This window comes from Penaeus vannamei, chromosome 10, assembly GCF_042767895.1.
Source record: "Penaeus vannamei isolate JL-2024 chromosome 10, ASM4276789v1, whole genome shotgun sequence".
In the NCBI taxonomy this organism is placed as follows: Eukaryota; Metazoa; Arthropoda; class Malacostraca; order Decapoda; family Penaeidae; genus Penaeus; species Penaeus vannamei.
In genome coordinates, this window is record NC_091558.1 from 16,695,932 (window position 1) to 16,715,196 (window position 19,265).

General features: G+C 41.3%; 1 protein-coding gene across 3 annotated transcripts in view; it reads left to right on the top strand.

Annotated features, from left to right (window-relative positions):
- Positions 1 to 17,289, top strand: part of LOC113812796 (DNA polymerase eta) — a 53,091-nt gene extending 35,802 nt beyond the window's left edge. For 2 of the 3 annotated variants that reach the window (XM_070126398.1, XM_070126400.1), the window contains exons 8-11: positions 6,713 to 6,836; positions 11,818 to 11,883; positions 12,584 to 12,756; positions 15,092 to 17,289. In XM_070126398.1, coding sequence (XP_069982499.1) covers positions 6,713 to 6,836; positions 11,818 to 11,883; positions 12,584 to 12,756; positions 15,092 to 16,580 — 1,852 coding nt within the window. In that variant the 3' untranslated portion in view covers positions 16,581 to 17,289. The remainder of the gene's footprint in view (positions 1 to 6,712; positions 6,837 to 11,817; positions 11,884 to 12,583; positions 12,757 to 15,091) is intronic. The other variant, XM_070126399.1, reaches the window with a different exon arrangement.
- The last annotated feature ends 1,976 nt before the right edge of the window (positions 17,290 to 19,265 follow it).

A 19,265-nucleotide genomic window follows, 5' to 3' on the forward strand; every position in this document is an offset into this window, starting at 1 on the left:
GACAGAGAGAGAGAGCGGGGGAGGAGTTCAGAGAGAGAGAGAGAGTGCGGGAGAGAGAGAGAGAGACGCGAGGAGGAGAGAGAGCTGGGGAGGAGAGATGAGCGGGGAAGGGAGAGAGAGGGGGAGGAGAAGGAGAGAGAGAGGAGCGGGAGGGAGAGAGAGAGAGAGAGACGGGAGGAGAGAGAGAGAGAGAGGAAGCGGCGGAGGAGAGAGAGAGAGAGAGAAGACGGGAGGAGGGAGACGGGAGGAGGCGGGGAGAGAGAGGGCGGGGAGGAGAGAGAGAGAGAGAAGGAAGCGGGGGAGGGAGAGAGAGAGAGAGCGGGGGAGGAGAGAGAGAGAGAGAGCGGGAGGAGGAGAGAGAGAGAGAGAGCGGGGAGGAGAGAGAGCGGGGAGGAGAGAGAGCGGGGGAGGAGAGAGAGAGAGAGAGAGCGGGGAGGAGAGAGAGAGAGAGCGGGAGGAGTGAGAGAGAGAGAGAGAGGGAGAGAGAGAGAGAGAGAGAGAGAGAGAGAGAGAGAGAGAGAGAGAGAGAGAGAGAGAGAGAGAGAGAGAGAGAGAGAGAGAGGGAGAGAGAGAGAGAGAGAGAGAGAGGAGAGAGAGAGAGAGAGAGAGAGAGGGAGAGAGAGAGAGAGAGAGAGAGAGAGAGAGAGAGAGAGAGAGAGAGAGAGAGAGAGAGAGAGAGAGAGAGAGAGAGAGAGTGGGGAGGAGAGAGAGAGAGAGAGTGGGGAGGAGAGAGAGAGAAAGTGGGGAGGAGAGAGAGAAGAGAGAGAGTGGGGGAGGGGGAGAGGGAGAGAGGGGAGGGAGAGGGAGAGAGAGAGTGGGGAGAGAGAGAGAGAGTGGGGAGGAGAGAGAGAGAGAGAGAGTGGGGAGGGAGAGAGAGAGTGGGAGAGAAGAAAGTGGAGGAGGAGAGTCGGGGAGGAGAAGAGAGAGTGGGGAGGAGAGAGAGAGAGAAGAGTGGGAGGAGAGAGAGAGAGAGAGAGTGGGGAGGAGAGAGAGAGAGAGAGAGTGGGGAGGAGAGAGAGAGAGAGAGTGGGGAGGGAGGGAGAGAGAGTGGGGAGGGAGAGAGAGAGAGTGGGGAGGGAGAGAGAGAGAGTGGGGAGGGAGAGAGTGGGGAGAGTGGGAGGAGAGAGAAGAGTGGGAGGAGAGAGAGAGAGAGTGGGAGAGGGAGAGAGAGAGAGTGGGGAAGAGAGAGAGAGAGAGAGAGAGTGGGGAGGAGAAAGAGAGAGAGAGAGTGGGAAGGAGAGTGAGAGTGAGAGTGAGAGTAGGTTTCGAGTGCTGGTGTGGGTCCCTAACAGGTAGGAAGCGGAAAAAGGTAACCCTGTGTTCCTCAGATCGCTCGGCATACGCTACTAACCGTCGCCCACGACGGGATGGAGCTGGCTTTCTCTGAAAAAAAGCACACCAGAGGCAGAGACATGGCAAGAGACAGGAGGGTAAACAGGGGGGGGGGGGGATTGTATCTCATTTCATTGAAGTTGTCTGTCACACGTCACCAACAGCAATTTTAGGCAAAGCAATAATGAAAACAGGTAATGCAGTCCTCATACTTTGGGAGCGACTCATTACATCAAATTATACTTTCTCAAGACAACATTTGCACGATAAAACGTAATGCAAAACAAGAACACACGATTGGCGCAAGTCGGTTATCTGCCGGAAACAGTACGCATGTAATTCTAGTGCAATTAACGTTTTTTTTGCGGGACGATGTGCGCATGTGGCTGCGTGAGTGCGTAGACGAGTTGATTAATTTAATGGGTGGGAGTTATGAAATGAGTAGTCAGAGTATAGCACACGAGAAGAAAATAGAATGTTGATAGATATATTTTAGTTTTTAGAGTCATTAGTAATGTGTTAAAGTAAGGGCGAGAGTGGGTACAAAAGGAATAGGATGGCGTGGAAGTTGGAAGAAATAAGTGAAGGGGAGGAGGAGTGGGTGGGCGGGAGGCTGAGGGAAGGACGGAGTGGGGTGGGGTGTAAAAGAGGTATGGGTGAGGATGGGGGGTGGGGTTAGGTATGTAGGCTGGGGTGGCAATGTGGATTGCGCTTAATGAAAATAGTCACCGATCTGACTGCACGAAAAATAAAACATTCACACTAATAAAAATGAACTTACGTTGATTTCAATATTAATCAACTACTATGCGAAATCATAAAAATGGTACTTTAATTAGTACGTAAAATGAATAAAACGGTGACTGGTTTGGGTCAGCTTCCCTGAGACAACTGACCCGAAAGACAACCCTCGTGGTTGTAAATGGTACTTAAGATAGATTCCCTGAGGAATAGTGATGATGGGCCCAACCGTAGAAGGGATATCATCAAACAAACTCATACGCAGAACGCAAATTGGGTATTCCATCTTCTTGGGAAATACCAGCGATAATCTCTCACGTACAGTCGTATAAGAAGGCGCAGCGCGTAGATCGCCTCTAGCGATAAGTGCAGCTCGGCACATAAAGGACAACTTAATATTAATTACTTTAACCTAATTACATGCCCATACCCAGCTGGGGGTCGTCACCAAGGACCATGAAATAATGATGAGGTGAGGTTCACGATCAAGATAATCGAAAATCACGAACAATATGAAATCGTAGTAGCTGTTTAATATAATTAATCTCTCTAACACGGAGATCACTAAATAAAAATTAAATACAAATAGCTTGAATGTATTTTTGGGTCGAGCAGAGTCAGATGGCTATAAGTACCTTCTACCTGAGTAAGGTCAAAGTGAGGTCGTTATTCGAACATTCGTTAAAATAGCAAATAGTTAGTAGATAATACTATAGAAAATACACAATAATCTAGAAATTAAATCATGAAATTACCAATAAATGGACATGAATAATTAAGGGAAAAATATATCTATAAAGAAGACGAATAGAAAAAAAATGTGGAACATAATTCGCAACAGCACTAAGGTGAGATGTGTCATCTTGTGACAAGACCTGACCGTGACGTGACCTGTGTGAAGTAACTCGCACTAGGAAACGAATATAACAATTTATACATGAAAATAATGAAGTTGATATTCATATAAACATACAACTGAACAAGGCATACTTTTCTTGTATACGTATAGATACGAAAAACTATAAAACGTTATCACTACAAAAAAAAACTAATTTAACGCTAGTGGATTAGAAATATTGAAAATAGGTAGAGAGGAAGGGGGGATTAACGGGTGGGGGTTAGGAGAGAGGGAGGGGGTTTAGGATGGTAGTGATAGTAATAGCGGGAGTGTAAGGAACAGGTATAGGTGGGAAGCGTCAGGAAAGAAAAAAAGTTTGTGCATAATTTAACTAAATTATTTAAATATTCCAAAATATCCCACACATGCATATTTAAACCGAGCCTAAATAAATGCACTTAGTAATATGCGAAATTAACGTCGATATAGCGTCGGTTTATACACTGGAAGATAATAAGAATAAGAAAATATACCAAATATATGGCAATGCACTTGTAACTCCTCTAGCCACATGGCTTAGTATGGATTAATTTTAAAGAAAAATGCACGACCTCAGTTCACCCACATAAATGAAAGATTTAAGCATTATTAATGATTTATGCTAACTAGGCTAGCATGAGAAGTTAGAAAAAACACGCCAAAGAAAGAAAAGTGCACTCTCGCTTAAGTGATAAAAATGGGGATTGATTCCCTTAAAATAAAAATGACGATCTACCATGAAGAGAAAAAAAACATGGTAGATAACAGAAAGAAGAAAAGAAAATGCACTTTGCACGAACACTTTAGTAGATATTTGAAAAAAAAAAATCACTGCACTTGTAAAAAAACGGCATGCACACATAGGCGAAGAAAGGGAAAAGAAAAGTAAATTGCCAATGGTGTACTTACAGTTTTTTTGAGGCTTGTTTGTGTCATTCCGCCGCTTGCCACCAGTTGTCAGGGGTTTTTGTGTTGCCCTGATTTGGTGGGTTATGGAGACACAATTCTGGTTCAGCTGTTTATTGATAGAAGGTGGCTGGTAGGTAGCGTGGCGCGGGTTGTTGTGGGCAAGGAAGTCCAAGAGGGCGCGCGCGGCGGGGCGCCGCGTGGGGAGCGCCCCCAAGGAGAGAGGTGTGGTCAGGGCCGTGGGCCCCGGTCAAATGTCGTGGGTCCAACTGTCCTGTAGAGTTTCGAGCGCTGAGGTGGCGGGTCCCTAGCAGTGGAGACGCGGAAAGGTGGCCACCTTGTTCCTCAGAGAGAGAGAGAGAGTGGGGGAGAGAGAAAGTGGGAGGGAGGGAGAGAGAGAGAGAGAGTAGGGGGAGGGAGAAGAGAGAGAGAGTGGGGGAGGGAGAGAGAGAGAGAGAGAGAGAGAGAGAGAGTGGGGGAGGAGAGAGAGAGAGTGGGGGAGGAGGGAGAGAGAGAGAGAGTGGGGAGGAGAGAGAGAGAGTGGGGGGGAGGAGAGAGAGAGAGAGAGAGTGGGGGAGGAGAGAGAGAGAGTGGGGAGGGAGAGAGAGAGAGAGTGGGTGGGAGGAGAGAGAGAGAGAGAGGGAGTGGGGGAGAGAGGGAGGGAGAGAGAGAGAGAGTGGGGGAGGAGAGAGAGAGAGAGTGGGAGGAGGGAGAGAGAGAGGGGGAGAGAGAGAGAGAGAGAGAGTGGGAGGGGAGAGAGAGAGAGAGAGAGAGAGTGGGGGAGGAGAGAGAGAGAGTGGGGGAGAGAGAGAGAGAGAGAGAGAGAGAGAGAGAGAGAGAGACAGAGAGGTGGGGGAGGAGAGAGAGAGAGTGGGGGAGGGAGAGAGAGAGGGGGAGATGGGGGAGGAGAGAGAGAGAGAGAGAGTGGGAGGGAGAGAGAGAGAGAGAGTGGGGGGAGGGAGAGAGAGAGAGAGAGTGGGGGAGGGAGAGAGAGAGAGGAGAGTGGGGGGAGGGGAGAGAGAGAGAGAGTGGGGGGAGGGAGAGAGAGAGAGAGAGTGGGGGAGGGAGAGAGAGAGAGAGAGAGTGGGTGAGTAGAGAGAGAGAGAGAGAGTGGGTGAGCAGAGAGAGAGAGAGAGAGTGTGTGAGGAGAGAGAGAGAGAGAGTGGGGGAGGGAGAGAGAGAGAGAGAGAGTGAGAGTGGGAGGGAGAGGAAGAGAGGGAGAGAGAGAGAGAGAGAGAGAGAGAGTGGAGGAGGAGAGAGAGAGAAAGAGAGAGTGGGGGAAGGGGGAAAGAGAGTGAGAGAGAGTGGGGAAAGAGAGAGAGAGAGAGAGAGAGAGTGGGGGAAGGGAGAGAGAGAGAGAGAGAGAGAGTGGGGGAGGAGAGAGAGAGAGAGGGGGAGAGAGTGGGTGGGGGAGGGAGAGAGAGAGAGAGAGTGGGGAAGAGAATGAAGGAGAGAGAGAGAGAGAGTGGGGGAGGGAGAGAGAGAGAGAGAGTGGAGGGAGGAGAGAGAGAGAGAGAGTGGGGGAGGAGAGAGAGAGAGAGTGGGGGGGGAGGAGAGAGAGAGGGAGGAGGAGAGAGAGAAAGAGGGGAGAGAGAGAGAGAGAGAGAGAGAGAGAGAGAGAGTGGGGGAGAGAGAGAGAGAGAGAGAGAGAGGAGAGAGTGGGGGAGGAGAGAGAGAGAGAGAGAGAAATTGGGGGGGAGAGAGAGAGAGAGAGAGAGAGTGGGGGAGGAGAGAGAGAGAGAGAGAGAGAGTGGGGGAGGGAGAGAGAGAGAGAGAGAGAGTGGGGGGGAGAGAGAGAGAGAGAGAGAGAGAGAGAGAGAGAGAGAGAGAGAGAGAGAGAGAGAGAGAGAGAGAGAGAGAGAGAGAGAGAGAGAGAGAGGGGGGGAGGAGAGAGAGAGAGAGAGAGAGAGTGGGGGAGGGAGAGAGAGAGAGAGAGAGAGTGGGGGAGGAGAGAGAGAGAGAGAGAGAGAGAGAGGGAGAGAGAGAAGAGGTGGGAGGAGGAGAGAGAGAGAGAGAGAGAGGAGTGAGAGAGAGAGAGAGAGAGAGAGACAGAGAGAGAGAGAGAGAGAGAGAGAGGAGAGAGAGAGTGGGGGAGAGCAGAGAGTGGTGTGGGAGTGGATGGGGAGAGAGGAGAGAAAGCAGAGTGGAGAGAGAGAGAGAGAGAGAGAGAGAGAGAGAGAGAGAGAGAGAGGAGAGAGAGAGAGAGAGAGAGAGAGAGAGGGGGGGGGGGGGAGAAGCCGTTAGATTTTATATCTTATGAAGGCTCTTTGAAATTAGACATAAAAATATTATTTGTTGATTTCCATTCATTAGTAAATAGACTTTGGAAAGTATTTATTTCATCATTAAAAATATATATACTTCCTAATTTTCTTTTTTTAGCATTTCAGTAAAGTTTATGCATATTTTCTTTTTTTTTCATGTATTACAAGGAAAGTTTTGGAGTTAGATCCCCATTAAGGAACCCAAAACATTAACATAAGAATTTGCGATGTTAATAAATAGTGCATAGTGGGTGTGTAATTGGATTTTTGGCTGGTGCCTGAAAACTTAGTACTCTCAAAAAAAAGTTATCCACATTTTATACTACCTTTGATAATTTCTTAAATGATTTACATAGAGAACTGTCTAAAAGAGGCATCAGTTTATTGCTAGTAAAAAATAAGAATGTAGATATTACATTTACAATTATTTATTATTATCCATTATTGTGCAAAAGGAAATAGGTGATTGCAGGGAAGCATGTATCCATATATCATTCCAAAAATTTATTAATTGCAGATTTATTGGTCAAAAATAGTTGAGTGGACAGAAATAGAGACTGAATTCCACAAAAAATTAATCCACTTTTTTCAGGCATTGGCTGTTCAACCTTGGTAAAGGAGTGGACACAGAACAAGTCACGTCCCGCCAGTTGCCTAAAAGTATTGGCTGTGGCAAAAACTTCCATGGAAAAGAGGCACTAAACACACAAGAGAAGGTAATATGCTTGGTTGTGTTTGAGGATGTTGCCCTCCAGCTCTTTTAAGACCTTATTCTTTGAACAGCTCTCATCCATGAAAACCATATTATTTGTTTGTTTATATTAGAACCATCCTGATTATTTATTACCTTTTATGCCTCAGCCATTTCCCTATCAGATTATTATGAATATGTATATTTTTCATTATACACTGACATTATCATTGATGGGCCGTTTTTATCATATGCTAAACGATGGATTCTTATTACCATTACCACCCCTCATTCCTGTTATGGCAGTGGGATTTGCATCTGCCATGGACTGGTGTCAATCATCTCTTTAGGGAGCTTTTGTGTGTGGGTATGAGGGCCCACAGGTATGGCTGGGGTGCTGGAGATCGATGGGGAGAGCCAGGGCGGCTCCCTCGACAGCTAAGGCCTGCTTAGGCCTTGTTGATGCTGGCTGTGTCTTGCTCTGCTGGAGGATCGTGAGTGCTGAACTCAGCCCGGGTGCCGGAGCTTAAGTGGGGCTGAGCTGTGCCAGCCACCTGGGAACGAGGGGAGCCTGCGGTCTAATAGGTGAGTCATGAGGTGTCCGTGGTCAACCAATCAGGTCTCGGTATGTGTCTTCGAGAAGCTGCTGATGGTGAGGGCGAGAGGACAGGCTGTGGATCTGGACCGAACCTGGGGGAAGTATGCCGCGCTGCAGGTTGCGGGGGTCGGCTACAGGTACTCCCCCTCCAGTGAGGAAGCTAAGCAATGAGGGAGCTAAGGGAGCGAGCGATAGCCTTCATACTCCAGAAGGCTGGGTATTTGTGTCACTCTGGAAAGTTACCAGTATGGCAATGGGATTTGCATCTACCATGGACTGATGTCAATCATCTCTTTAAGGAGCTTTTGTGTGTGGGTGTGTGCCCACAGGTATGGCTGGGGTGCTGGAGATTGATGGGGAGAGCCAGGGTGGCTCCCCCGATGGCTAAGGCCTGGGTAGGCCTTGTTGTTGCTGGCTGTGTCTTGCTCTGCTGGAGGATTGTAAGTGCTGAACTCAGCCCGGGCACTGGAGCTTAAGTGGGGCTGAGCTGTGCCAGCCACCCGGGAACGAGGAGAGCACTGCAGTCCAATAGGCGAGCCATGAGGTGTCCGTGGTCAACCAATCAAGTCTCGGTATGCATCTTTGAGAAGCTGCTGATGGTGAGGGCGAGAGGACAGGCTGTGGACCTGGACCGAACCTGGGGGAAGTATGCCGCGCTGCAGGTTGCAGGGGTCGGCTACACTGTTATCACTATTTTTTCAGTAGTAGATAAGAGTGGGATTAAGTCTTTTAGACTGAAAAAGATTTTCAATCCTTCCAGTGCCTTGGGCTGCAGACACAGGCATGTGGAAGTAAATGGGGTATCCTTTGTCTTCATAATTATTGTTATCATTTTTGTGTGTTGTCACTTTAAGTGCTTAAAGTATGTGGTTAAGGTATGAAATGTCTACTGTTTATTCTCCTACACTTATATCCATGCTCACTTGCAGTTAGTGTAGCCTTGTTTATGGGCTTCAGTGCTATAAATTTTTTGTTTAAATCCATTTGTGCCACCTCCCTGACAATGTGGATATGGCCTCTGTTACTGTCAGTCAGATCTGGTATCTATATTGCTGCCTATAACTTTGATCCAATGGGTATACTTAAGACAGATAAAGGTGAGCAGTACTATATTGTAGAGAATGATATTCACAGGGTTAATAGGAAGTCACAATACATGGAGGGGTCCATATATATAGTGAGTTAATAATAACCACCATCAGGACACCCCTATGCAGAAGTTGCCCAGCAAAAAAGTTTCATGTGACCCACTGACCAACTCCAGTAGAGAAAAATAGAGAAACTCAGAGATTGCAGTGCAGGCAAAGAACATGGCCTTATGAAGAACATCTCATGGCAAGGAATTTAATTATTTAAAGCTGGCAAGTGAAAGTAGAAGATCCTTTTGGGAAATTAGAAGCTGGTGAGTGATCATGGAAATGCAGCATAGTTTATTAAACTTTTAAAAAAATATGTTGGACCATCACATCCCTGAGTTCTGCACAATGCATCCTCTGGCAGTGAGGCTGAAAAGGTAACGGAAATTTTGGGTAGGTTATCCTCCACCTCAGTACTTTCATGTTGTCATCATTTGTCCTGGCCATTGGTTATACTTCATAGATTCCAGTGACCTGGGGCATTCTGGTTATCTGCATTGACAAACTCTGGGTTCTCCAAAATGCATGGGTGGGGTTTGTGCTACAGGAGGTCTAGAATCTGAAGTAAGAATCATGATAGCAAAGCTAAAAGAATGATCTCTGTAAGTCGAGGTCCCTTTTATATGGAATCCACAAAATGTAATGTATCCCTAATATCAAGGATCCAACTGTGGATTTGGTAGTGAGTGAGGAATGGGTGCAAGAGCGGGGTGGATAGGGGATGGCAGATGTCATTTTGGCTGATAGATACTAGGTAGGACTATTCATGGTGAGGAAGATGACACCATACATGGCAGCATAGTTGAATGAAAGGCTTTGACCCAACTGGCAGTGTGGATGCATGTTTGAAATAAGGCTTCAGTCCTACTGTTGATTATTCAAAGAATGGTTTGAATGCTAGCTGTTTACAATGATTGTGCTGGGGACTGGGGAAGAATTATAGAATTTAATTGGAAAGAGCATAAAATTTAATGAAGTTATACTTTGAGCAGATTCTCTTATGTTGTTTGACATTATAGCTTTTAAGTATAATGCAGTGTTATTGCTGAAAAGAATATTAAGTGCCATTGACAGCACATTCATTTCCAGTTAATCAAAGGTCAGATGGGAAAGTGTTGCATGGTAAGATAGAGTTGACAGAGATGGGTAGACTCTGGAAGAGGGAAGCTGATTTTCAGTGGAGTGTAACAACAGTGGCATTTCTGATTAGACTAATTTCTTGTGTCTGTTTTCTTGTGAGATATTGATGTGTTCATGATAAGAATACGGGGGATAGATATATGATTAGCTGTTGTAGAGGGAAGATGCACACTTTATGGCAGCAAACAAATAATTATTGTAATACTTGTTTTCTCCATTAATGGGAGGAAAGATGGTATAAGAAGCAGCAACAAGATATTGTGTGAGAAGCACATTACTTTGGTTAATGTACTAACTTGTTAGTCCATGTATCACCCAAATCACAAGCAGTGAGATTCTTTGTTTTAAATGATGTGATGGTACTATTGTGATGACAGGGTGAAAATCTTGCTTTATTATAACATTTAGGGTGACCATTGCTATGTTTTTTTTTCTCCTGCCTATGAGTAAGCTTCCATTGTCATTAGATGGGATTTCTTTATGGGGAAACACATTCACTTGGAAGTTTTACTGATGATATTAACAAGGTATCACTTCAAATGTATTTTTATGAGTGCAAAACTTGTTCATTATGGAATATATTGGAAATATGAAGATTGCTATAGAATATATATACAGTATGGAATATAAAAGCAGCCTACAAAGAAAATACCTTCCAATTCATAAGAATTGATATTTGACTTTTGGTATTTTTATTTATTGACGGCAAAATCTTGTTAATTTTTAGCTTAAAAAGCTACAAAAATTATCCAATCTACTGACCAGCTCACAACTTAAGGAGCTCCTCCTATTCTTCATATCCAAGAGCCAAATCAGACCTGATTATACTGTCTCTTGAGTGCACCATGTAGGATTGATATCAGGGTTGCAAACATACGGAGCCTGATATAAGAAGTGTTGGGAAAATATATCTTCCATCTTTATTTGATTATGGGCAGGCTGATTATAGTGTTGATAGTGGCTTTTGAAGGCTTTTACTTGATAGCATTATCAGAGCTATCAAACTCTACACCTCTATAACTGGCAGAACAGAAAGGAGCCTACATTGTTGCTGTGTGTGTCTGTTTCTGTTGTGATCTATTCTTTAACTCTTTTTTTCTTTTCCTGCCTGTTCTCTCTCTCTTACCTTTCCATCTGTCTCCCCTCTCCCTTTCTTCCTCCCTCCCTCTCTCACTCTCTCGCTCCCCATTTCTCTCTTCATCTTTATCTCACTCTCTCTCTCTTTATTTTTCTCTACCTTTCTCTTTATCTTTCTCTCCCTCTCTCTCTTTCTTTCTCTCCTCTCTCTCTCTTTTATCTTTCTCTCCTCTCTCTCTCTCTCTCTCTCTCTCTCCCTCTCTCTCTCTCTCTCTCTCTCTCTGTCTCTGTCTCTGTCTCTGTCTCTGTCTCTCTCTCTCTCTCTCTCTCTCTCTCCCTTTAGTCTGCTCGTACCTTTCTCTCTCTTTCTCTTCCTCTCCCTCTCTGTCTCTGTTTCTCCCTCTCCTTCTCTCTCCCTTTCTCTCTCCCTTTCTCTCTTCCTCTCTCTCTCTCTCTCTCTTCTCTCTCTCTCTCTCTCTCTCTCTCTCTCTCTCTCTCTCTCTCTCTCTCTCTCTCTCTCTCTCTCTCTCTCTCTCTCTCTCTCTCTCTCTCTCTCTCTCTCTCTCCCTCTGTCTCTCTCTTTCTCTTTCTCTCTCTCTTTCTCTTTCTCTCTCTCTTTCTCTTTCTCTCTCTCTTTCTCTTTCTCTTTCTCTCTCTCTCTCTCTTTCTCTTTCTCTCTCTCTTTCTCTCTCTCTTTCTCTATCTGTCTCTTTCTCTCTCTCTCTCTCTTTCTCTCTCTCTCTCTCTCTCTCTCTCTCTCTCTCTCTCTCTCTCTCTCCCTCTCCCCTCTCTCCCTCCCCCCCTCCCCCCCTCCTCCCTCTCTCTCCCTCCCTCCTCCTCCTCTCCCTCTCACCCTCTCTCCCTCTCTCTCTTTCCCCCTTTCCCTCTCTCTCTATCTCTCTATCTCTCTATCTCCCTATCTCCCTCTCTCCCTTTATTGTCTTGTATCCTGTTCCTCAGCTTTTTCTCATGCTTAAAATAATGAATTATAGCAGTATGATACCATTTCCCTATTTGTTCTTGTACTAAGAAAATTTCCTCCATTTTTCTTCCAGGTACAAAAGTGGATGCGCAGCCTTGCTGATGAATTGTCGGAAAGATTAATGATGGATCAAACAGCAGTGAGTTTATCATAATGAGAAATTGAGTTAGGATGTTTTCTGTAAATGCCATGATAAAATTGGTCATGTTTTCAAAATTTCCTAAAAATGACTACTGAGGGAAGATGGGAAATCTTTATTGTTTACTTATATCTGAACCCATTGGTCGCGGTATTATGCAATATGGCGCGTAGTTCCCTAATTTTATTTATTTTCAACTCGGGTGGCGCATGGGACCGCACTGGAGTGTGTGCGCGCGCAGTGGTGCTGCCTTGCCTCTTTTGCGCAAATATTTTGTTTACTTATATCTCAGAAAAAATAAGTATGCAAAAATCTGCAAAAACTTGCAAAAACCCTTGCAAATACATGCAAACATGCAAACATATGTAAATGCGCTCAGAAAGAGTGGCAGGCGTGGTTTTAGCATGCGCAATAGGCGAACAACTCATTTGGCGGTAAACAGCCCATCGCACACGCTGGCCCGGGGGTGGTGGGCCTGGGCCCTGTAAGGCCGCAAGGGGAATGCCAGCTTGGCGGCTGATATTCCCTGGCCCACTCAGCTCCCATGCCGCATGGCCGCCCGCTGCTCGAAGGGGATCAGCTGTCAATTGCACGGTGCATCATATGATGCCATCCGCAGCCAGTGGGTGAATACAAAGTGTTTAGGAAAGTGTGATTGTTGAATACTTTACTCATTTTGCATACTTATGTCGAACTGCAGAATAAAAGAAGAGCAAAGACAATTACAGTCAGTGTAAGATTAGATGGAGATGAACGATGGACTTCCCTCTCAAGATCATGTAGTCTTCCATCATACAGTGCAGAGCGCATAACCCAAGTAGCCATCTCACTCATTCAGCACACCAATGAAGCACCACCAAAGGATTCAGTGTGGTTAGTAACTTATTATGTTATTTGAAACAGGCTTAGTAATTTTTATTTTGTATTTTTTTCATTTTTATTTTTTCTTTGCACTACACATGATGTATACTTAGTCTATACCTGATTTCTGTGGCTGAATACAACTTTTATTCATTTTTAAAGTTTAACCATCTTTTTTGAAAGGATGCTTAATCCATTGGTGCAGGGTGCATTTATTTTAATAAACCTTTGTCTGCTCCTGTAATATATATACGAATATACTATAGATTTTTTTTCAGTTAGCTCATCATGTATTACTTATACTACAGAAAATTTCCAGCCATTTTATACTTTCTGCTTTTTATGATGATACAGGGACATGTGCATTGTTAGAAATATATATACTTGTCTTGCTTCTTAGCTTATTTATTTTTAAGGTATGCAAGAAAATGTTATGTAACTAATGCAGTATCACAACTACCCAAGTCATGGCCCTTGGACCATAGCTGTGCCTAATTATCTAAGCTGTCAATCAAAGTGATACCATCTGATCCCATGAGATCTACAATCAACTGATAATGGGATCAGTGCAGGCTTTGAGTGTGAGTGAGAGTGTGAGTGAGAGTGAGAGTGAGAGTGAGTGTGAGAGTGAGTGTGAGAGTGAGTGTGAGAGTGAGAGTGAGAGTGAGAGTGAGAGTGAGAGTGAGAGTGAGAGTGAGAGTGAGAGTGAGAGTGAGAGTGAGTGTGAGTGTGAGTGTGAGTGTGAGTGTGAGTGTGAGTGTGAGTGTGAGTGTGAGTGTGAGTGTGTGTGTGTGTGTGTGTGTGTGTGTGTGTGTGTGTGTGTGTGTGTGTGTGTGTGTGTGTGTGTGTGTGTGTGTGTGTGTGTGTGTGTGTGTGTGTGTGTGTGTATGTGTGTGTGTGTGTGTGTGTGTGTGTGTGTGTGTGTGTGTGTGTGTGTGTGTGTATTATTTTGACATTGTTTTTTCTATTTATTTATTTATTTATTATTTGTGTATGTGGGGGGGCACACATATGCAGACAGGTATATGTATTTATCTAGATCGATCTATCTTTCCTTTGCATGTGTGTATATATGTTGATATATTCATTTATTAATTTATATATCTTTTTTTACTTTATTTTATAAATGAAGGACAAACACTACACTCTAAACCACTGTCTATTCATAAGGAAATCTTACAGATTTTTATATATTTTGTGTGATTTGTTTTGAAATATATCGTCTATTTTACTGTGTCCATGTTATTTGAACTGATCACTTGATGTAATGAATAGGCCAGGACAAGACAGTAGGGAAGAAATTCACGCCTCATAATAGTCATAGAAATTAATATTTCTGCTTTCTTTCTGCTAGCGCCTCCTGCTGGAAGTATAAATAACTTCATTTTTGTTATTGTAAAGAACTGCATAGTCATGAAGTCATTAACCAAGCCTACCTGTACCTAAAGTAATCCCATTTCTTGAAATTTCTGAGAAGTTTTAATTTATAGTAGTGTTATTATTGTTTTTGTTATTATTGTTATTGTTATTATTATTATCAGTTTTGTTATTATTATTGTTGTTAATGTTACCATTTTTTTTCTATCATTATCATCAGCATATGGTAATAGTAATCAAACTAAAAGCTTCAAGAGGAATTGTAAATAGGTAAGATGAGGTATGAATTAAAAAAATATAACAAAACCAAATTGGATAGCACAAGTATAAATGCACTCATAGCATCAGGAGGTTAAAATCTTGAAAGGTTTTATTTTGTGTAAATACTTATATTACAAAAGGAACATGTGTATTGCCAAGGATTGACTAAATTCCTGTTTCTTTGATTGATATAGTCACTATTATATTTTGGATCATTTAACTTATATTGGCCCCAACATACTTTGCCCTTTTATTTATTTTTGTTTATATTAAACTCTATATTCTGTTCAAACTTACATGTCATAGTCTCTCTATTAAGTGCATGACTATTGGGCTGTGTTTTGTGATATATTAAGTGCACTTTTAAGGATGACAGTAATATGATCTGTATACTACTGAATTAAAAATATAACCAAAACACATGTTCCAGTGATGCCAGTGACAAAATAAAAAAAAAATAAAAAGGGTATATAAAGTAAAAGGACATCTTTTTTTCTTATGGATTATGTTGGTGCATATGAAATTTATATATTTAGTTTGGGTCATATTACTGTTTGTGTTCATTATAGTTTTTGGATATTTTCATAATACCACACAGTATTTATTCCACAACATTTTCATTTCAATTACAGTTCAGTATGTGATCAAAAGCATTGTTTGAAGTGGTTTAAACTGTCTTCTATAACTAAGTGAAGGTTTTTTGTTTCAGGTCACCAGCCATCAAGAATATAAGTCTTTCAGCAGGAAAGTTTGAGGACTGGGCTGGAGCTAGTTCAGGCAGTATCCAAGAAATGTTCAAGAAAGTTGCAAAAGCAAATATAACTTCTACAGTGCCATCGTCATTAGTGACAGACTGGTTAATGGATGAAAGTTTAACCAACAAAGAGAATAAAAGAACACAGTATTCTTCCCATGACTTGTCTATGGAAAGTAATTTAGTTCATGAGGTTAGTCCACTAGCAAAGGAAAATACCTCAGCTAAAACAAAATTAATTCCGGAAGATAACCTTGAATACAACCCCAAGAAACCACAGGATGTAGGTGCAGGTTCAAGTAATTCATTTTTCAGGAACTTTCTCTTGCGAAGACAACAGATGAAGGCAGGAGATGTGAATGATGATAAAGAGACCTTGACAAATTCAGTCCCTGGTGCTGACAAAATTCAGGTAGATGAATCTGCTGAAGAAAGTGAAAATGCAGATCTTGACCTTTTAGTAAGTCAATTAGAAGAAAATGAAAATGAAGAGGAAGTAGATAGTGGCCAGGATAATAATGGTGAAATTGATAGTAATAGTGATGATGACTCTATATATCAAGCTTCCACTGATGTTGATTCAAGTTTTGCAACTCAGAATGATGGTAGTCAAGATCTTTTTATGGATTATGATGTCAGTAATGAGGAAAAAGCAAATAAGCAGTTACACATTGAAATTGATGAAGCAAACATTGATCCTTTGGATAATTTTGAAGAAGCAGAAAGGTCTCTGGATGGACTTCAAGGAGAAGCACAGATTGGTCATAATTTTGAAACACACAGTGGGTCGAAAGTGTCAGTTCACGAACTCTTCCCAGATCTAGATAATTTTGATGAATCCTTGTTGCCCATGTTGCCAAGTGACTTGAGAACTGAAGTAGAAAAAGCTCTTGCAGCTCATAAGGCAAAAACAGAAGTTAAGCAGAAAAAGACAGGTTTATGGAAATATGTCACAAGCAGCCCATCCAAAAGCACATCATCTCCAGACAAGCAAGCTTCAAGTACATCTGTCACACCACAGAAGAACAGGAGTGTTATTCCAGAAGGATCTCCACAATCAAGCAGTTGCATGGCATTTGTGAATGGAGGCATCCAAAAGGCCACAAAGGTGCTCCTGAACTGTCATGAAAGTCCTGAAACTGTGGCTCAAGGAAGTACAAAGACTGTTGGAAGCGTTCAAAGCAATGACGACACAGTAGAGTGTGAAGAGTGTGGTGCTCAGATATCTGCGTTTGAAATGCCAGAACACCTTGATTATCATGTAGCCCTGAGGCTTCAAACAGATATAAGACAGGAAATGAGACAAGATTCTGAGAGCTTAACACCAAGGATCAATAAAGACTTCAGCAGGAATTTAAGAGGCAAGAAGAGAGGAAGACCAAGTAAAGGGGAGGTTGTAAGTAAATCAGGCAAAATTCAAAAATTGGATTCATTTTTCAGATAGAAAGGAATCAGATAATATTAGCAAAGGTCTGCCTATAGGGAAAGTTCTGAAAATATAAAATTTCAGTGTTCATTTCTATATCTTGGTCCTTTTATTTATCATGGGGAAAGTTTTTGACATGAAGCAACAGTACCTAATAGACATGTAATAACTTGTTTGTAAAGAAATGGTTTTACTAAGAATTTTATACCCGGAATGATTCAGAGCAGAGAAGTCTGACATACCTAGCATGGTAATTTTCATTGATTTGCAGACCTTAATGAACATACTTGTTGATAGGTCTAAAGCAGAAGTTACATGTGGGTTTCATCCCCAGGTGTATTTACAATAGCTATTGTAATAACTGGCATACCAATTATATGAAGTCATATTGTAATAAAACAAAAACAGTATAGCACATTAAAACTGTTGATAGATGCACAAAAATGTATCTATATATACAAATATATTTTTTAATGTTATCTATATATTTCCTGTAACATGGCCTTATAAAAAGGATAAACTGAAATAAGTTATTAATAAAATCTAAGATTTGAAATTAAACATAAATAATATATAACTGCATAGGACAAACTATTGAATGTGCAATCATCATAGGTTTACACATTTGCTCACACAACGTAACTGAAAATAAAGTATGTGAAAGCAAATAAAGTTTTTGTTCTTCATTAAATGTATGAAAGCAATCAATTCATTTACTCTTAAATACTGTGATTTTTTCATTTTCCTTAAATCACCTTGGGGATGGATAATTTTTAGGTTATGTTTAGAACTGCCTTTTGCTCCATTCTAGATATTTTTCAGGTTGTTAGACATTGTTTCAATGACTCCTCAGCATTATCCATTGACCACAAATGGATATAAACAAGATGATAATATAGCTTAAATAAATTGGTGTCCTTACATTGCAAAATTTGGTGGGTCATAAGGTAGCTTTATCCAGTTGACTTTTATTTACAGTGTACAGGAAATGCATGCAAAGTGTATGACTCCATTCACTCATGTTCAGTAATTCCTTCATACCAAAATGAACCAAGTATTTAGCTCCTTATAGTAAGACTACAGTTCTAATGTTTGCTCTGATGCCTTATACATGGTTAAATAGATGTTTGACATAGGCAGTAAGACTAAGTTTAGTATCATCATATATCTACACAATCATATGATCTGAAAAAGAGAACAGTTTGATGCAAATGATCTTACTATTATCAGAAGTTTGTACACATATATGCATACTACATAAACATTTGTGTATAGACATGATAATATATTTACATTGGTTACCTATATAAATATATATATACACATTTTTGAACAAAAAAAAAACTCATACTAGTAAAGTAGAAGCTAAAGTCAGAAGGTAATTCTTACTATAATTTTTATCATGGTTATTCAACAGAACATCATATAATAGGTTACTAAGTTAATGTTATCAGCCTTCTGAAGGAGAGGAGAGTTTTTTGGAAATTTTGTATATATTTGAGCCATCCAATTCAATAAACTAAGGCTAGCTTCAAGAAAAGTAATAGAAAATACTTGTATATGGTTACAGTAACGAATGTAACATTTAGTATTGTGCTCATGAAATCTTTTGTTATATAAATAGAACAAGAACATTTATTACAATAAAAATGTTCAGCATCCAGCTTTACTTAACATTATACATTAATTTCACAGAAAAAAGACCAAACCTTGATCTACTACAAAATAATCATATATTTGAGGTTATCATAAATGGTGAGTGTTTTCATTTTTTTTTTTCAACTCACACCACTTTTAACTTTACAGAAAGAATGGGATGTAGTGCAACCATGGCCATGTTAAGTTTCTTCACCCTCAAAGTTTCACATAAGTAGAAATAGATGTGACAAGAGTGAAAGCAAATATTTTGTAATGGAAGAAATTAGTAACAAGAAGGAAAAGATAATTCAGTTAAAATTCTTTTGTTTGTATTTGGTTTAAAACTGTCATTACAATAGGGCACTGGGGATACATTACAAGCATATAATGCGCTCTAGTACTTCTGGAAGGAGCACTGCATACTCTCAAATATCAGCACAAGACAGAAATTATTACAATATTTAAATATTTTATTTTAATGAACCATATGTTCAACCAAAGTCAAATGAGCACAATTAGGTTAATTTCATTATATTGCTTCTTTAAATCTTTGCCAGAAAACTGATAATCACAATGTCTGGTTAGTCCATCTTGGGTTTGAACAGTTTTAGTGTATTTATAGGTATAATAAATAAACATCAAAAGGCAAAACAAATCATAGGTAGGTAGGTCCAATTTCTGTTCTGTACCCTTATCTCCAGGAAATTACAGAAGAGAAACAAAGAAAATGTTTAAAGATACAAATTTCCCTATAAATTATGAGGTTTATATTGGCTATATCATGCACTTACTGCTATTTAACACAAATATGAGCATAAATTTCATAAAATAAGATGTGGTTAAAAGCAAAATTGCTATATATTAAGTCTGCACATACAATTTTTATTTATAGTTTAAAGTTTAGAATGCTGTTCAAAAGTTGTATGTTAAATGGAAAATTATATTATAAGAGGAGGATGGCAAGAAAAATTACCAATGGGTTACATTATTTTACACTAGGTTTCCATTTTAATCATATAAGAATTCATTACATTATGCCCATAGTGGGAAATACTCTTATTGTGA